Below are 17110 nucleotides of genomic sequence, written 5' to 3'. Positions count from 1 at the left end.
ATTCAGTGCCCAGCGGGGCACAGGTGTGGAAGGGAAAGGCAAGAGAGAGGACTCCTAAAGGCACTCCCGAGACAGGCACTTCCTCTCTCTTCAGGTCAGATGTGGCTGGAGTAGGGAGGGTGGGTTGATTTCCCCTGTGCAGCCCCAAGGAGCCCCTAGCGGGAAGGTGACTGATGTTGGTTTCAGTCACAGAACCTTGTCTGGAGTGACTCAGTGATTAGAGGGGCCCCTGAAAGGGCGAGGGCCTTGTTGGACAGGGACCCTAGCTCCTCCCTAGCTCAGACCTGCTGAAACTAGCACCAGTGTTTCTCAGTGATGGAGCCCAGGACTCTGCATGTTTAACAAGATTCCCCCGGGGTTTCTGATGTCTGGTTATTCTGATGCTCTTCCAAGTTTGAGAGCCACTCCTTCAGGTCTGCCCCAACTAAGACGATCTGAATGAGCTTCTTCCAGGGCGGAGGGAGGAGGGTAGCTGCAGACCTGAGAGCGCGCAGGGTGCCCACAGTGGCGATAGAGACAAACAGACCTTTTATTACCAAAAATAAATACACGTGCCAGGCCGATGGAAGAAATGGAGGCTGCAGGCCCAGCGGGAGAGCTCCTGAGGACGAGATGGTCTCAGTCTACAGGCTGAGATGGGCAGGCGCCAGGGAGGCCCCGAGACCTAGCCCTCCATCCAAGGGGGGCAGCAGGGCGATCAGGGGCGCCTCACACGCGCCCAGCAGCACGTCCCGGCGCCACCCCGCGCCCCTGTCCAGCACCTTGGCCCTCAGGCTGCGGGCGGCCAGGTCCGGCGGGTCGAGCCCGTCGAAGAAGAAGTCCTCGTTGAAGATGGGGTTAGCGCTGCACCTGACCACGCGGCTCCGCTGGCCCCGCGGCCTGAGGCGGGGCCGCAGCCCCAGCACCACGAAGCAGCCGCCGCCGCCGCCGCCGCCGCCGCCGGGCCCAGCTCTCGAGCGGGGCAGGCCCTCGGCGCTGACCAGGCGCAGCCGCAGGCGCCCGGGCCCGGCCGGGTACTCGGCGGACAGGCGCAGCTGCCCGCCGCGCGGCCCGAGGCGCAGCACGCTCTCCCGCGTGGGCCGCAGCGGGCGGCACAGCACGTCCAGGTGGAAGAGCGGCGGCGGGGCCGGCTCCCCGCGGCGCGGCGCGTGCGGGCTGGTGTCGGCCGAGCTCGCCTCCTCCGGGGACAGCGAGTGCGGCCGGGGCGCCCGGGCCCGGCCCGGAGGTGGCCGCGGGGAGCCGAAGGGCGAAGAGTCGGGCGACGAGGCCGTGTCGCTGTCGGGGGCCCAGCAGAGGCGCAGGTCCGGGGCGGAGACGTTCAGCCGCGGGGGCGCCGGGGGCAGCCTCCCCGGGGCGGGCGGCGGCGCGTGGAACAGGGACTCGCGGCGGCGCGTGTGCGGGCTCTCGGGCAGGAAGGGCCAGCCCTCGCGGCCCGCCAGGTGCGGCAGCGAGCAGGCCGCCGGGAGGCCGCGCCCGGCCCGGGGCTCGGCGCCGCCGGGGTCGGGGAGCCGCGGCGGGATGCAGAACGGCGGGATGCGGTCGGGCGTGAGGACGTTGGGGCAGGCGCGCTCCGCGGGGCCCGGGGCGCGGCGCTTAGGGAGCAGGCTGCGGGGCGCCCACCGGGCCCCGGGCTCCGCGACCCCCACCCTGTAGCCAGCTTTCTCCAGGAGCCACATGCGGCGGGTGGGGGCTGGAAGTGCGGGTCCTCAGGCCGGAAGGTTCCGGGGGGCAGCGTCTCGGCGGAGGCTGGGGAACTGGGCTGGGCGCGGAGAGAAGAGGAGCCGGGGTGGGTGATGGTGGAAAGCGCACCCGGAGGCCCAAGGCGCGCACGGGCCCCTCCCTCTATTTGAGCAGGAAAAGCCAAGGATGGCGAAGTCTGGGACCCGGGAAGACTTGGAGGGAGCCCTGGGCTTGGACTCTCCCGTGGGTACTAAAGATGCCACCCACTTCAGAGTTAGAAGGCCCAACACATCCACCAGAGTCCTGGACTCCTGTTAGGGGACTAGAGTAACACCAGTTTATCCAAAGCTCTGTCGTCCTAAAGAGGGGCCCAGGTCCTGAACCCCATTCATATACACACGCCCCCTGAAAGGGCGCACCCACCTCCTCTCCCCGGTCCATTCCGGGGCCTGCTGCACGGTCTAATCTGGAGGCCCTCGGGGGCCCACAGCTGCCATCCCAGGCCCCACCGAAAGCTCCTCCAGGCGGAGCCATTCTTTGGCGGCAGCCCCACCAGCCTCCTCTGGCTCCTCCCTCGCCTTCCCGAGTCGCTCCGGCCAGAAGCTGACTCGCTGCACACCTGGTGGCTGCCCTTTGAGCACCCAGGGCCTGTCCTAGGAGACGCACCCCGCCTCCTGCCCAGGGGCACAGAATCCCACCCGCCTCAAGCCCTGAGGTCCGGCTCCCCGCCTCCCAGCCCCGCGGCATCCAGAGTCTGCAGGGCGGGCCGGACCGCTGGGCCGCCCCTCCCACTCTCCTCTCCTTTCTCCCTAGGAAACCACTGAGCACAAAGGCAGTATTGATTCCCCGCCACCCCCAGCGGCTCCCGGAGGCTCCGCCACCTCGCCCTCCCCGCACCCTCGCGAGCGCCTTTTCCCACAGTCGGCCTGGGAGACGGAGCCCACCGCGGGCTCGGTCGGGTGCCCGGACTGCAGGCCTCACCTTGGGGCCGCCGCTGGGTCTCGGCCTCAGGCCGGGAGGCGCTCAGAGCCCGGGGGAGCAGCTTCCTCTCCAGCTTGCTCCCCCAGCCCAGGCCTTCTGGGAGGAGCTGGCAGGGGCCGCCGTTGCCTACGTACGACCTCTTTTCCTGGATAAACAGCGCCCTGTCTCTGTGACCATCAGCCTGGCCTTAACTCCTTCCTCCAGCCAGGTTTGTAACAGCAAGCCTGCCCTGTTAATAATTGCATACATAAATCACAGGGGAAAAAAATGTGATCAATGCTATAAAGGAAAAGTATGGGGCGCTGTGAAACTGTACAGCAGAAGCCCCTAATTTATATGCCAGGGTGTCAGGGTCACCGGATCTGAAGGATGAGGGGCAATAATGATCCAAGGAGAGAGCCCATACAAAGATCCTAAGGAGGAAATGAGCTTGATGCCTTTGAGAGCCTGAAGGATGGTGGGTATGCCTGGGGTGCAGATGCTGGGCCTGGGCTCCTTGGGAGTTGGGGAGGGCTTCAGGGGAGAGGGAGGTGGCCATCAGGGTGCAGGGAGGTGAGCCCATAGCCACCGCCACACACATCACATCTGCAAAGCCCTTCTTGCTGGATGGAATCTTGCCTTGGCTTCCATTGTCTTGTTCTCCCAGACAGAGTGACTTGTAGTGACTAGTTCTCTGAATTGTATTGGTCCAAGGAAAAGTGACCAGGCTCAAGATTGATGGACATAGACACTGAGGACAGAGCTGGTTCCATCGTAGTCCAGGGCAGGCTTATCTGTGCACCCCTCCCCCATCCTTGGCAAAAGGCAGTTAAACATAAACACGGAGGATGTCCCCTCCTATCTCCATAGGCAGATCCTAGGAAGCACAGCCCACCCCTGGCAAAATGAGGCCCTCAACTTGCATCCCCGGCATGCCTACCATCCTTCAGTATCTCAAAGGCATCAAGCACATTTCCTCCTTAGGACCTTGGACCATTATTACCCCTCATCCTTCAGATCTGGAGGCCCTCTCTGACACCCTGTCATCTAAATTAGGGGCTTCTGCTATACAGTTTCACAGCTCCCCATACTTTTCCTTTATGATCACATTCCCCCCCCCCCCTGTGATTTATGTATTTATTTAATATCTTACTAGACTGTAAGCATCACGAGGACAAGACAGATATTCAGTCAGGATTTGTTGAATGAATTCATGATATTAAGCAGATTTGTACCTGAATCAGTTCATTCCTTCATTCACTGTACTAGATGCTGGGGATGGATAGAAAGGGGAGTCTAAGGGGAGAGACATTCAATAAATGTGCAAACAACAATAACAAAAAAGACTGGGAAATGCAGGAAATAGACAAGATGATTATTTTAACGTCTGATACTTGAGAGTTTAGAGGAAGCAAGCATTTCTTTTGCGGAGATTCATGGCGACCCCCCAGGCCCTCCATTCCTGTGGCTCCTGACTCAGCTCAGCTTGGGGGTCGTGTCTGGGAAGGGTGGTCTACATGCAGTGCTGTGGCCAAGAACTCGTGGCTTTGGCATCAGTCAGACAGGCTGGGATGTGGGCTGTGTGACATGCTGTCTGTGCCGTGTGACTGCTGATAGGTAACTTCATCTCTCTAGGGCTCACCTTACCCATCTGGAAAATGGAGAGAAATATACCTAACTCGCAGAGCTGGTGTGAGGATTACATGAGATCACATGGGCATCAGTTAAACTGACTTCTGCAGAAGTGTAAGAAAACAGAAGCCCCGACTGCATCTGACCTAACAATAAGGACATTTTTGGCTTCTATAGTAAGTCCAGAGGTAGGGTAGGATTCAGGGGAGTTTGGTTCTGTGGCTTCATTCATTCATTCATCAATAGTTCTTTGCTATCTTTTTAAAAAATATATATTTTATTGATTTTTTACAGAGAGGAAGGGAGAGAGACAGAGAGTCAGAAACATCAATGAGAGAGAAACACCAATCAGCTGCCTCCTGCCCATCTCCCACTGGGGATGTGCCCGCAACCCAGGTACATGCCCTTGACCGGAATCGAACCTGGGACCCTTTAGTCCGCAGGCCAACGCTCTATCCACTGAGCCAAACCGGTTTCAGCTCTTTGCTACCTTTTTGGGGAAGGCACTGTGCTGGACTCTGGAGACATAGCAGTGAGAAAACAGAGAATTCTCCTGGCCAGATGGAGTTTATACTTTAGTGGGGAAAGAAAGACAATAGACAAAAATAAATCAGTAAAAAAATCATTAATTAAATGCAAATCAGTGTTGGGGAGAAAATTAAAGTAGGGAAGGCTCATAGCGGGTATCAGGAGAGTATACAATTTTAAATAGAGTGGTCAGGCTGGCCCCCTGGAGAATGTAATGTTTCAGTAATGACATGAAGGAAGGAGGGAGGGAAGGCGAGGGACAAGCATTCTATGAAGGGAAAATTGCAAGTGCAAAGGCCCTCAGGCAGAAGCATGCTGGAGTGTTCAAGGAGGCAAAGAGGCCAGTGTAGCTGGAACAGGACCAGTGAGGGGGAGATGAGGTCAGACACCAGTTGCCTTATTCACTCTTTCTCCTGGTACTTGACTCAGGCACCTGAAGAACACAGCACAGCCGCTGCTTCCAGCAGAATAAGCTGCCACCTTTGCCTGGATGGCCTGTTGCAGTGGTCGGCAATCTGCGGCTCGCGAGCCACATGCGGCTCTTTGGCCCCTTGAGTGTGGTTCTTCCTAAGCCTTAGGAGTACCCTAATTAAGTTAATAACAATGTACCTCCCTGTATAGTTTAAGTTTTAAAAAATTGGCTCTCAAAAGAAATTTCAATCGTTGTACTGTTGACATTTGGCTCTGTTGACTAATGAGTTTGCCGACCACTGGCCTATTGGATCCCACCCCATCTGCCTCGGCAGCAGTTGCCTCTCAGATGAACGCGCTGGGCATGGGGATGGGTGTTTGGAGTGTGGAGGCAGCAGCTCCCGTTGAAAGCTGCAGCACATGGCCTCTTAGGAGAGCAGAGGCAGCTGTCAAAGCCCTACACTAAGAAGTGTTTCAGAGGCTGATGACCTTACTTCCCTTACCAAGGTCCCCGCCTGCCCACCTGGCCTTGTCCAGTTATGGCTGGCGCCCGCCTAGCTGTGAGCCTTGCCCAAGAGCCTCTGCAGATTTTCAGCTCATGCCTGTTTCTCTTAGAAAATGGCCCCGGCAGAGAAGTGCCAGGACCCATTCAACCTACTTTAATATGGAAACTGAAGTATAACTGTTTGTTTTTTCTTCGCTGCACAATGAAGGATGGAATATATTTTCTTTTCTTGGGAGTGTTAAAATGAAGATTAGGGCCGGTTTTGCTCAGTGGATAGAACATCCGCCTGCGAACTGAAGGGTCCCAGGTTCCATTCCGGTCATGGGCACATGCCTGGATTGTGGGCTTGATCCCCAGTGGGGGGCGTGCAGGAGGCAGCTGATCAATGATTCTCTCTCATCATTGATGTTTCTATCTCTCGCTCCCTTTCCTTCCTCTCTGAAATCAATAAAAATATATATTTTTTTAAATGAAGATTAGGTACTTCTTGTCCACGAATCAAGGTTAATCATGTATTTGGTATGCAATGATTTAGACTCTGGGTTTAACAGATTATCAAGGGCAACTGTGAAAGCACACAAAGAGAAAGGGGTTTTTGTTGAGTATATGGGGAGGGGGGAGAGTTTTTTGCCACACGGGTTTTGGCTATGGCCCAAACCCTGTTAAGGCATCCTGTTGCCCATCAGACAGAGTTCAAGCTCACAGCAGGGTTTATGAAGCCTCTGTGGCCTGCCTTTGTCCCTGCCCCCTATTCTTTCCCTCAACACCTACCCCATTCTGTGTATTCAGCTCCTGGCCCGTGGTTGTGCATCTCAAGGCCGGGGTCCTGTCTTTTCATTGCTGTGTGCTCGGTGCCTCGCGTAGTGCCTGGTGCTTGGCAGGGGCTCAGCAGATCTCTTCCGTGATTGACCGGAAGTTGGGTGTGTGGGAGGCCCTGGAAGGATTTTGATTTTCAACTACAAGAAGGGTCTTGAGCTGAAATGGGGCCGAGAGACTTTATTTGCTCAGAGGAAAGTGCCCCCTCCTTCACCTCATCAGTGGATTCCATGGGGAGCCCCCCCTGCCCCGTGGCGGGGGGCGGGGGGGGGGGGTCCCAAGCAGGCAGAACTGTCAGAGGTAGGCTTCCTGTTACTCCTGTTCCAGCTGCAGCTGAAGGAAAACACCTGGAAGAGAAAGAAGGGCGAGTGGGAGGCAGGCGTGAGGGCCGAGATGGCAGGAGCTTGGTGGGGTGCTCTGAGCATTTGCATCTAGTTACCTGGAATCCTGTCCTGTGGTACAGGTTGGGCAACTCACACATAGGAAATAAAAAAAGAATCCTATGCCCTAACCGGTTTGTTTAGTGGTTAGAGCACCAGCCCGCAGGCTGAAGGGTCCCGCCTTCGATTCCAGTCAAGGGCAGTACCTCAGTTGTGGGCTCTATCCCTGGCCCCGTATGCGGGAGGCAACCAATTGATGTGTCTCTCTCACATTGATGTTTCTCTCTCTCCCTCCTCCCTCCTTTCCACTCTCTCTACAAATTAATTAATTAAAAAAATTTAAAAATCCTAGCTGATCTTTCCCTCACTTCCCCTGTGTCTACAGCAGGCGCCCAATCCCAGGCGGAGAAGCTGGAGCCCCAAGTGGGACTGGGTCCTGAGCATCCTTTCTTCCATTTGGCCTGGGGGCCGGCGGTGGCAGGACAGGGCCTGGGCCTGAAGGAGCCCTTTACCTGAGGACTTGGCATAGACTGTCTTCTGGTCTCTGGTCTGGGTGATGCAGGACATGTAAAGCTTCTGGTCCTCAATCTTGTCCACGCTGACGTTTAGTACAGCCAGTGAGCCCACGGGGATCAAGCTGGGAGAGGAGTTGGCTTAGCCCCTCCCTCCCGTGGACCCCCGGACCTCAACCCTTCACCCTTCCGTCCCCCCATCCTTCTCTTCACGCCCCCCCCCCCCCCCCCACCACCTCAAGCGGGTGGCTCTGGGCTCAGGACTGGCCTGCCAGCTCCCAGAGCAGACGGCAGGGGTGGTTTTCTGGCAGTGGGTGGGGAAGGAGACTGAGGCAGGGCTCCTGCACCCCAACTGCCAAGGATGGCCACCCCTCAGTGACGAAGAGGGCCATGACTTTGGCCAACACCGTGAGGCTCTGTACAGTACTTACTTTTTGAACCTGATGCTGAGGCTTAGTGTGAACAGCCCCTCTCCAGCCAGGTAGGCAGTTTTAGAAAAGGTCTCATCCATCATGGTTGCCAGGGACCCTCCGTGGGCAAACCTGGGGTGGGGGTGGGAAGCAAGGCAGGGCTGTGGGCTGGGCAGACTGGCTCCCTGGGCCTTCCCCGGACCCTGAGGTGGAACCACCACCTCTGCCTTTCCCAGGAAAGGAAAGGGAACGGAGCTGGATCCCATCTGATCAAATCCTCCTCAATCAACTGTTGCTTCTGCAGGTATTAGCAACCATGTACAATTATTTCATTTCACCAGGAGAAAAGGTTTCGTGTGTTGTTTTCCCCTAATAGAGTTCATCGAAAAACATTTTTCCGATTCATCACCTAATTGCTGTAACCTATCTCTAGGGGCTGGGTGGGTGCTTGTGAGACAATAGAAAATATATAGATTGGTCTCTGCCCCCAATTCCTGGCACAGAGCTCCTGAAACCCTTGTAATTTCCCGGGTGGGGGGTGGGGGGGGGGAATCCTTTGTCAGACAGATGGCTCCTGGATGGGGGCTGGGCACCAGAAAGACCAGGCCAGGACTGGACGCTTGCAGTTTTCAGCACTACCCCCATTCTCTTGAGAAGGGAGAAGGACTGAAAATGGAGTTAATGATCAATCTCGCCTACGTGAGGAAGCCTCCATCAAATCACAAACGTGTGGAGTTCAGAGGGCTTCCAGGTTGGCAAACACACTCACACCCGGAGGGAGGGTGGCGCACCCACTTCCACCGAGACAGAAGCTCCTGCGCTCGGGGCTCCACAGGCCTCTTCATCTGGACGCTCACCTGGATTCTTTGTCCTCTCCTTTACTGAACTGGTAAACCTGTTTCCCTGAGTTCTCTGAGCTGGTCTAGCAAATCAATCAAACCTGAGGAAGGGGTTGTGAGACCCTCAGGTTTGTAGCCAAATCAAACAGAAGTTGCGAGGAACCTGGGGACCTACTAGTTGGGTTTGGGGTCTGACGTGGGGGAGACACTCTTGTGGGACTGAGTCCTTAACCTGTGGGAACTGACGCTTCCTCCAGGTCAGAACTGAGTAAAACTGTAGGACGCCCAGCTGGTGTCCCAGAGAAGTGTTTGGTGTGGTCACACATTTGGTGACCAGAAGTATCAGAAGTGAAGTGTTCTGCGTGAGTAGCACACAGGAAAGAGAAAGAAAGAAAGAAAGAAAGAAAGAAAGAAAGAAAGAAAGAAAGAAAGAAAGAAAGGAAGAAAGAAAGAAAGAAAGAAAAGGAAGGAAAGGAAGGAAAGGAAGGAAAGGAAGGAAAGGAAGGAAGGAAGGAAGAAAGAAAGAAAGAAAGAAAGAAAGGAAGGAAGGAAGGAAGGAAGGAAGGAAGGAAGGAAGGAAGGAAGAAAGAAAGAAAGAAAGAGACACAGTAGAGAAGAGCTGGGTGTTTTCCTGCACAGAGGCAGACTGAACTGGGGTTTTCTAATTCAGTAATAATCTCTTCTCTGGACCCCCCCAGTGTGGGATTGTCCTCCTTGGTCTCTCCTGCCCCACCTCCATGAGCCCTTAAATAAAAGCCAGTCATCACCACCACCCCATCACTGCCTTCTTGAGGTTTTCAGAAGGGAGGGGATCCTGACTTAGTCCTCCAGTGTCTGCATGCACTTGGGTGGGAACCAGTGTCTCCATGGAAGATGCCTTTGGGATGGCCTAGAGCAGTGGTCGGCAAACTGCGGCTCGCGAGCCACATGCGGCTCTTTGGCCCCTTGAATGTGGCTCTTCCACAAAATACCATATGCGGGCGCACATGTACAGTGCGATTGAAACTTCGTGGCCCATGCGCAGAAGTTGGTATTTTGCCAACTTCTAGCCTAGGGGACCGAGGGCTACAGTCTGAACTCACCACCTATGCAGGTGCTGGCATCTACTAAACTCTCTGAATTCTTTTTAACTACAACTGAGTTCTTCTCAGGGCTCCTGCTTCCAGATCTTGTCCACTTCTAAGTTCACCACATCTCTCTCAGAGTGGCCTCTAAAATCCCTTACTGGAAAATTCCCCGACTCGGCAAGGAAGCTCTCTGTTATCTTCACAATGGGACTGGACCTGGTGACCCGGATGTCCTTCCAGTCCAGGGCATCCCCCACCCAGCTCCTTAGGGAGAGGAACATTCCCCGATCCACTTGCTGAGCCAAGGCTAGGAAGCAGCCAAGGACGTCTACCTCAGCTTCCTGGTGGTCTTACCCTGGGGCCCCTTCCAAGTAGGGGCCTGGTTGGAAAAGACAGACGGACTTCTTCTCAGATGGGTTAAAAAAGATGGCGTGTTCGTAGCCTTGTCCTTCCACTTGGAGGCTCCTGGTGATGATGCGGCAGTCACTGTTGTCTGGGGAGAGATGAGCAGTGTGGCAGCTGGAGCAGGGAGTGCGTGAGGGCATGGGGCCCGCTCAGGGTGCAGCGCTGGCCATGCAGCACCCGGGTTGTCCTGAGTCAGGCACAGGGTCCAGGAGAGAACCAGAGGACAGCCAGGCTCCACCAGCCGAGAGCCTTCCATCTGAGACCAGAGGCACAGCCCTGTCCCCAGGGAGCCCTTGGTCTGGAGGGAGAAACACTCAGGAAGGTCCCTGGTTGAGGGTGGGGATAGGGCCAATGTCAGGTGAAGACTTTAACAGACTTTAAACAGTAAAAAATAAAAAAACACAACTCATGACATTCGCATATAGTAATTCAAAATAACAACAATGCTAAACAGCAAAATAAGTGCTGAAAAGTCCACCAAAACTCTGATCTTTTCCTTCCTTCAAGACAACTACAACTATATCCTTTTTGGATGGATACCAAATTCTTTTAAAAATTATTTTGGTGTCCCTGCTTTTTGTGTGCCATAAACCCAAACGGTCATCTTTGTACTGTACTGTGTACATTCATCACTGGGCAGGAAAATCATATTTATGAATGAGCGAGACAAGAAAATACGGACACACCCGTACAGGGAAGATGGAGGTGGGAAGCTCTGTCACTCTGACTGGTGGGCGTTTCAGGAGAGCCGGCCTGGGTCTAGCAGAGCATGGACGGTGGGCCAGGCGGCCGGCCCCAAAACTTTTGAGTTGGGGGAGGAGGATTTAGGATGAGGCAGGGCAGAGGCTGAGCAGGCAGCTCTCCAGTGCGGCCGCTAGGGTGCGCTCTCTTTTCAGATGGGAGAGAGGATACCGTCACTGCCAGCCTGGGGCGGCAGCAAGGGGGGTGAGATTAGCAGAAAGAACTTCCGGCTGAGAATTGGATGGGAGCTTTTTGGTTTCCTTCCCCAGGATCTTTGAACGCAGGGAAAGCGGTTGGCTGAACGGACTCCCGTGGGCTGGGACACCTGCACTGCTGTGACCACTCAGGCCAGGCCTTACCCGAGGTAACTGCTAATCCGGTTGGGAGTTTGAGCCCCTGGATGTGTTCTCTGTTGGACGCGAAGGAGGGCAGTTTGATCCAGCCGTCGGTCTTGGTCTTCTCCAGAAATTCCTGATACAGGCTCAGCATGTCGGGACACCAGCTGGCATTGGGAAGGGCATAATCCTTAAAGTCTGTCTTCTCTGGGCAGAATCTTGAGATCTGGGTACGAAAAATCAGGGAGACTAGACAGCTAGCTTCCTGGGGGTGGGGTGGGGACTGCTGCTTGGGCTGCAGGACTTCTGGGCAGTGTGCGTTCTTGGATTCCTTAGTCCCCTTACCAGTGTTGACTCGAGGGAAACCTTCCTTGCGGGTGGGGGGGGGGGGGGGGAGGATGGGGGGGAGGATTGGGGACCCCTGTGGGTGACTGGGCAAGGGAAAGAAAGGAATTGGGGCTGACAGTAAGGGAAGGACATACTGCTAGTGCTTTGTGCATTACAATTGTCCTGTTTTAAAACCCGCGAGCTGGGGGGGGGGGGGGGGGGGGCGGGGGGGGGCGGGGGGGCGGAGCCGGAGAAGCTGCAGGGAGCTGGAACCACCAGAGTAATGGAGGGGAAAGTCCCAGTCACATCTCTGCGAAGCGATCGGTGAAGAAGCTGCAGACCTTCCAACAAGGCCTACAAGATCTCCAAGTTTGGACTTGCCATAGTAGTCAGATGACGAAGAAAACCTCAGTCATCTCCCTCAAACTTAAAGCAAGTAAACCTGGAGAAACTGTTCCAACTCTTGCTCCAAAAACCCTTTCGGTGGTAGCAGCAGCTTTTAATGAAGATGAAAAGAGCGAAGCAGAGGAAGTGCCTCCGGAAGCAAAGATGAGGATGAAGAATGGAAGGGGTAGTCCAACCTCAGCAGGACCGAACTCCTTTAATAAAGGAAAGCGTGGGTTTTCTGGTCACCGGCAGCGACGGGAGTGAAATATAAACTCTCATATTTGGAAATGTCCATGACCAAGACAATTAAATGATATGGAAAGTTTGAAATTAAAAAATAAAAGAGTACAAACCCGTGAGCTGTTCTTTGAGACTGTGAATTGCTAGTATTAGCCCCCCCCCCTCCCCCCGTAGAAATGGGGGAAACGGAGGAAATATGGCTAAGGCCACCAAGCTTGTGAGTGTGAGAGCTGATGGTCAGACTAGAGCCCATTCTGAGAGACTGTCAGGGGCCACTCCAGCTCTGCCCACAGCTGTGGGCCTGCCCTGGCAGGGTGGCTCCTTTGAAACATGTTTTGGGTGCCCTGAGAGGTGCGGTACAAACTGTGGGACGAGGGGTCTCCCATGGCCTCAATGCTCATGCACCAATCACAACTGGGGGCAGTAAGCCCGGGGCTTCCCAAGACCACTCACAGGGTCCTCTGTCTGGGGACTCCCCACCTCCCCTGCACCAGTCTGAGTCTCATATGAGAAAAGTGATTTCATTGGTGGCCACACCAAACTCAGACCAGGACGAAAGTTTTGGATGTAGGCTACTTGGTATTCCAAGAGCGTCCTCCCTTTGCCAAATCAAATAGCTCCCCAACACCCTGCCCACCTGCCCCAGCCACAATCAGGGAGAAGATTTGCCAAGGCCCCCAAGAGAAAGGCTGTCCATCTAGCTGAGCTGGTAACTCACCCGGGAGTCAATGGAGGATCCGAAGGCCGCGGCGGGGTTGAGTATGGGCAGGATGCGGGGCGCACCAGGAAGGGCTCTGAGGCAGCTGAGTGTGGCTGCCGCTTGGAAGCCTCGTCTCATCATGGCTGAGCACGGGGATCTGGTCTGCAGGGCTGCTGGAAGCTCAAGGTGAGAGCACTTTTCATCTGCCCCCTGGGCTGTGGGTGCAGCCAGCTCTCAGCCAGGCCTCTCTCCTTTCTGTCGCAAAGCTTCCAGGGCAGGTGATTGGACAAGACCAAGCTGGTTTGAAGCAACACCCATCTGTGTTTGGGGCCTTAGATGGCCCCAAGCCCCACCCAGTGCTTGGGGAGGGCAGATGCTGCCTGGGCACGAATGCAAAGCAGGACAGGCTTGAGTTCAGAAAGAAACATTTGTTAAAGAAGCAAAAAAGTGCATAAAAAATAATGTAGGGTATGTGGAGACTTGGAGAGCTGCCCTGGAGTTTGGGGAGAGAACCCAAGAGAATTCCCAGAAAGATATGGGAGGGTGTCTCTTTTTTTAAATTCTTAAATTTTTTTTTTTATTGATTTCAGAGAGGAAGGGAGAGGGAGAGAACAATAGAAACATCAATGACAAGAGAAAAATCATTGATTGGCTGCCTCCTGCACACCCCACAGTGGGGATTGAGCCCACAACCCAGGCCTGTGCTCTGGCTGGGAATTGAACTGTGATCTCCTGGTTCATAGATCCAAGTTCAACCACTGAGCAAGGCCAGCCAGGCTGGGATGGTGTCTCTTGAGTGTAAGGCAGTGATGGCGAACCTTTTGAGCTCGGCGTGTCAGCATTTTGAAAAGCCCTAACTTAACTCTGGTGCCGTGTCACATATAGAAATTTTTTGATATTTGCAACCATAGTAAAACAAAGATTTATATTTTTTATATTTATTTTATATATTTAAATGCCATTTAACAAAGAAAAATCAACCAAAAAAATGAGTTCGCGTGTCACCTCTGACACGCGTGTCATAGGTTTGCCATCACTGGTGTAAGGTTTTGGTGGCGCATCTGTGTATGAGGGTGTGTTTACATGGCCTGTGTGCCAGAAGCTCTGTTATCAGTCTGGGACTCAGAAAACCAATGCACAGGCCTTAGCCACCCCCTTTTATCCCGGACAAGGAAAGCCTCCACCTGCTGGTCCTGGCAGGGATAGGTGGGGTGGAGGTGAGGACAAAAAACCATGTGGACCGAAACCGGTTTGGCTCAGTGGATAGAGCGTCGGCCTGCGGACTGAAAGGGCCCAGGTTCGATTCCGGTCAAGGGCATGTACCTGGGTTGCGGGCACCTCCCAGTAGGAGATGTGCAGGAGGCAGCTGATCGATGTTTCTCTCTCATCAATGTTTCTAACTCTCTCCCTTCCTCTCTGTGAAAAATCAATAAAATATATTTGAAAAAAAAAAAAAAAACCATGTGGGAGGAGGCAGCTTAGCACTCTGTGCTTTGGGAACCCCAGGGAGGGGATGGTGGCAGCAGACAGTGCTGGGGGGGGGGGGGCAGGGAGGGGGCGAGGGGGCGGGGAGCAGGGCAGTGGAAGCTTTGCCATTGCTAAGCTTGGAAAAGAGGCGGCTTGGAGTGGAGGAGGGGGGAGGAGTGCTCAGCCAGCATCTGCAAGGCTGTGGACTTGTTTGGTGGTGCTTCTCTTTTGAGTTAAAACTGCCAGTTTCTACTTCACTAGAATAAAGCAAATTCTACAGATCAGAACTGTGCAAAGGTGGAATGATAATAATGATGATGATATTTTGGTACCTGAAAGGCTAAACTGATATAATGTGGACATTTAAAGGTTTTGTCCCTAGACGACTAGGATAGATTTCCCTCACCTCGTATGAGCCTCTGATGAAACTTTGTTAAGGACTGGAGGAACCAGGTTTTTCTTGTTCCTCGCCCAAGGATATTTTCCCTTTGATTTTTAGAGATAATGGAAGGAAGAGAGACACAGGGGAAAAGAGAGAAAAACATCATTGTGAAAGATAGACATCAATGGTTACCGCCCACTCAGGCCTGGAGGGGGGCAGGGGCAGGGATCGGAACCTGCAACCCAGGTACATGCCCTTGACCAGAATCAAACCCAGTAACCTTCAGTCTGTGGGCCAATGCTCTATCCACTGAGCCAAACTGGCTAGGGGAGGAACCAGTTTTTTTGATAGATTTGGGTTCTGGGCCTAACCAAAAACATGTGCATTAGTCATCAACATTTAAAAACAGAGAGTTTCATACAGAGCAGAAGGTCAAAGATCTCCAGATAAGTGGAAAGGTCTGGCAAGGGTGCATCTTCATTCCTGTGTGGCAGCAGCTGGTTGGAGCTGACGCCCTGGGCCCTCTGGTTCACCCCAGGCCCCCCGCCCCCCAGTACTGAGCATTCCTTCATCCCCTTTGCCAGCCTCTATGTGAGATATATATATTATGGTACTTTATTCTCCAGAGCAAACATGTCAAACTCAAAGGCTAACATGGGCCAAATAAACAAGGTTTATGTGGGCCGCAAAAAAACAAAAGTTTCAATTTTCATAGAAACGTAGGTTTATTTAGAAAAGTATAGTATTATAAAAAAGAACAAAGAGCAATGATAAAATTAATGTTTTCTTCCTGACACTTGGCCTCTCTTCTCTGCTACTATCCTTCTTACTTCAGGGGAAATCTTGTTCGCAGTGATTACTTTCAAAACTGACCCAAGGTGAATGTCAATAAGGATCTGACAGGAGACTTATTTCCTTTCATAATTGTAAATAACTGCTCACACCATTATATTGGCTGGGCCGCAAAAATATTTGTTGTGGGCTGCAAGTTTGACATGCTTGCTCTAGACCAGTGGTTCTCAACCTTGGCTGCACATTAGAATCATCACCTGGGAATCTTTTTAAAATCCTGATTTCTGGGCCTCATCCTCCGGAAATTCTGTATCTTTGTTACTAATGTTGTGGCCCCACTCCATAACCAAGAAACAGAATTTCCGGAGGACGAGGCCCAGCAATCAGGATTTTAAAAAGATTCCCAGGTGATTCTAATGTGCAGCCAAGGTTGAGAACCACTGCTCTAGAGTGATACTGCTATGGTGGGTGTTATGGACCAATGTTCGCGAGAGTAAGACCACCAACTCCAATTAGGTCTTAGCAGCAAGCGAGGATTTATTGAAAGCTGGCCAGCGTCTGCAACAGGTGCCTCCACACAGGGAGCCCCACCCTGCTGCAGCCCCGAGCCTTTCTCTAATAGCCTTTTTAAAGGGTGTCACAAACTCGACAGCTGCCGGCCAGTGCGGTGTCACACCTGGCTGGAGCTTTTAACCACAACCCATTCTTTGAACAATCCAGTGGAAACTACCTACGCTTTGAAAGTTTAGTAGAAACAGGTGTAACGCTTGGCTGGACCGTGTCCGAGTTCCCGAAGTACAGAGTGACATCAAGATACAGAGAATACAAACAAGTTACAAACATTTTCTTTACGTCAGTTAAAGGTTACATATCTATACCCATTTCACTATATGACGCTAAGCGTGCATGCCCATCACAGTGGGTTGGGCTTGGGCCTGTGTCCCCATATGCACAGAACCGAATACAGTGGGTCTCTGAGAAGAAGTCGGATTTCCCTGGATGTGGAAAGGGAGATGAGCTTAGTCCTGTGCTGGCTCCAGTGGAATGCAGGGAGATAAGGCAGCTCTCAAGGTGGTTCCTCCCAGGTAGGGGATGCCTGCCGGGCTTGGAGAGCCTTCGCGGTAGCTACCGCGTGTTCCCACTGGGCATCTGATATCTCCGAGCCCAGGCAGGAACCCCTGAGGCAAGCAGGCTTACTCCAGCCAATGTCCTTTTCACTGGCGCCACCTGTTCTGGCTCCATGGGAATAGGGCTGTGCTTGCTCAAAGCTATAGCTCTCCCTCATCTTCATCCTCACTCTCTAATGGTGGTTCTGGCAAATGAAACCCAGGGCCTGGATCCGATCCTGAATATCGGCAACTACATCTTCTCCATCCCCCACCGGTGCCAGTTCAGGATCGTGGTTCAGGGACTGAGAGGAGTCACCAGCTGGGCCTGCCCGGGTTTCCTCCTGCTCTTCCTCAGGCTCCTCACTGCTCCAATCCCCAGTGCCTTCTGCAGGGCCCTGGTGCTGCCCCAGTTCCTCAGTCTGATTGGGGAAGATACGCTCACGGCCTATGGTGTCTCCCCTTAGAACAACTGCTGCCATCCGGGC

The 17110-nt window shown here is 53.7% G+C and overlaps 2 protein-coding genes, 1 long non-coding RNA gene and 1 pseudogene across 3 annotated transcripts; 1 reads left to right on the top strand and 3 right to left on the bottom strand.

Moving 5' to 3' along the window:
* Positions 1 to 532: 532 nt before the first annotated feature.
* On the bottom strand, positions 533 to 2788 carry C2CD4D (C2 calcium dependent domain containing 4D). The gene is made up of 2 exons (XM_070396182.1): positions 2662 to 2788; positions 533 to 1759 (listed from the first exon to the last, which is right to left on the bottom strand). Exon 2 carries the CDS (start codon positions 1674 to 1676, stop codon positions 624 to 626), a length of 1053 nt encoding a protein of 350 aa, XP_070252283.1. The 5' UTR covers positions 1677 to 1759; positions 2662 to 2788; the 3' UTR covers positions 533 to 623.
* LOC138995614 (uncharacterized) lies at positions 2687 to 11576 on the top strand. The gene is made up of 3 exons (XR_011468649.1): positions 2687 to 2869; positions 4276 to 4448; positions 11156 to 11576. It is a non-coding gene; the product is annotated as an uncharacterized lncRNA (long non-coding RNA).
* THEM5 (thioesterase superfamily member 5) lies at positions 6712 to 13090 on the bottom strand. The gene is made up of 6 exons (XM_070396183.1): positions 12894 to 13090; positions 11246 to 11447; positions 10095 to 10233; positions 7856 to 7966; positions 7425 to 7549; positions 6712 to 6879 (listed from the first exon to the last, which is right to left on the bottom strand). The coding sequence occupies exons 1-6, from the start codon at positions 13014 to 13016 to the stop codon at positions 6845 to 6847; spliced, it is 735 nt and encodes a 244-aa protein (XP_070252284.1). The 5' UTR covers positions 13017 to 13090; the 3' UTR covers positions 6712 to 6844.
* Positions 13091 to 16582: 3492 nt separating this feature from the next.
* Positions 16583 to 17110, bottom strand: LOC138996132 (male-enhanced antigen 1 pseudogene; annotated as a pseudogene).

Source organism: Myotis yumanensis, unplaced genomic scaffold (genome assembly GCF_028538775.1).
Source record: "Myotis yumanensis isolate MYYU_CA2020_CCGP unplaced genomic scaffold, mMyoYum1.0.hap1 SCAF_17, whole genome shotgun sequence".
Lineage (NCBI taxonomy): Eukaryota > Metazoa > Chordata > Mammalia > Chiroptera > Vespertilionidae > Myotis > Myotis yumanensis.
This window is presented reverse-complemented; position numbering and strand designations above follow the sequence as displayed.

What these genes read in the sequence shown, in the direction of transcription:
- C2CD4D (XM_070396182.1), bottom strand. Translation starts at nt 1,676, where the DNA reads ATGTGGCTCCTGGAGAAAGCTGGCTACAGGGTGGGGGTCGCGGAGCCC.
- THEM5 (XM_070396183.1), bottom strand. Translation starts at nt 13,016, where the DNA reads ATGATGAGACGAGGCTTCCAAGCGGCAGCCACACTCAGCTGCCTCAGA. An exon ending in GATCCTCCATTGACTCCCGG is followed by an intron (nt 11,448 to 12,893) that starts GTGAGTTACCAG and finishes TTTCGTACCCAG; the next exon opens with ATCTCAAGATTCTGCCCAGA. An exon ending in CTCAGCATCAGGTTCAAAAA is followed by an intron (nt 7,550 to 7,855) that starts GTAAGTACTGTA and finishes CTCCTCTCCCAG; the next exon opens with CTTGATCCCCGTGGGCTCAC.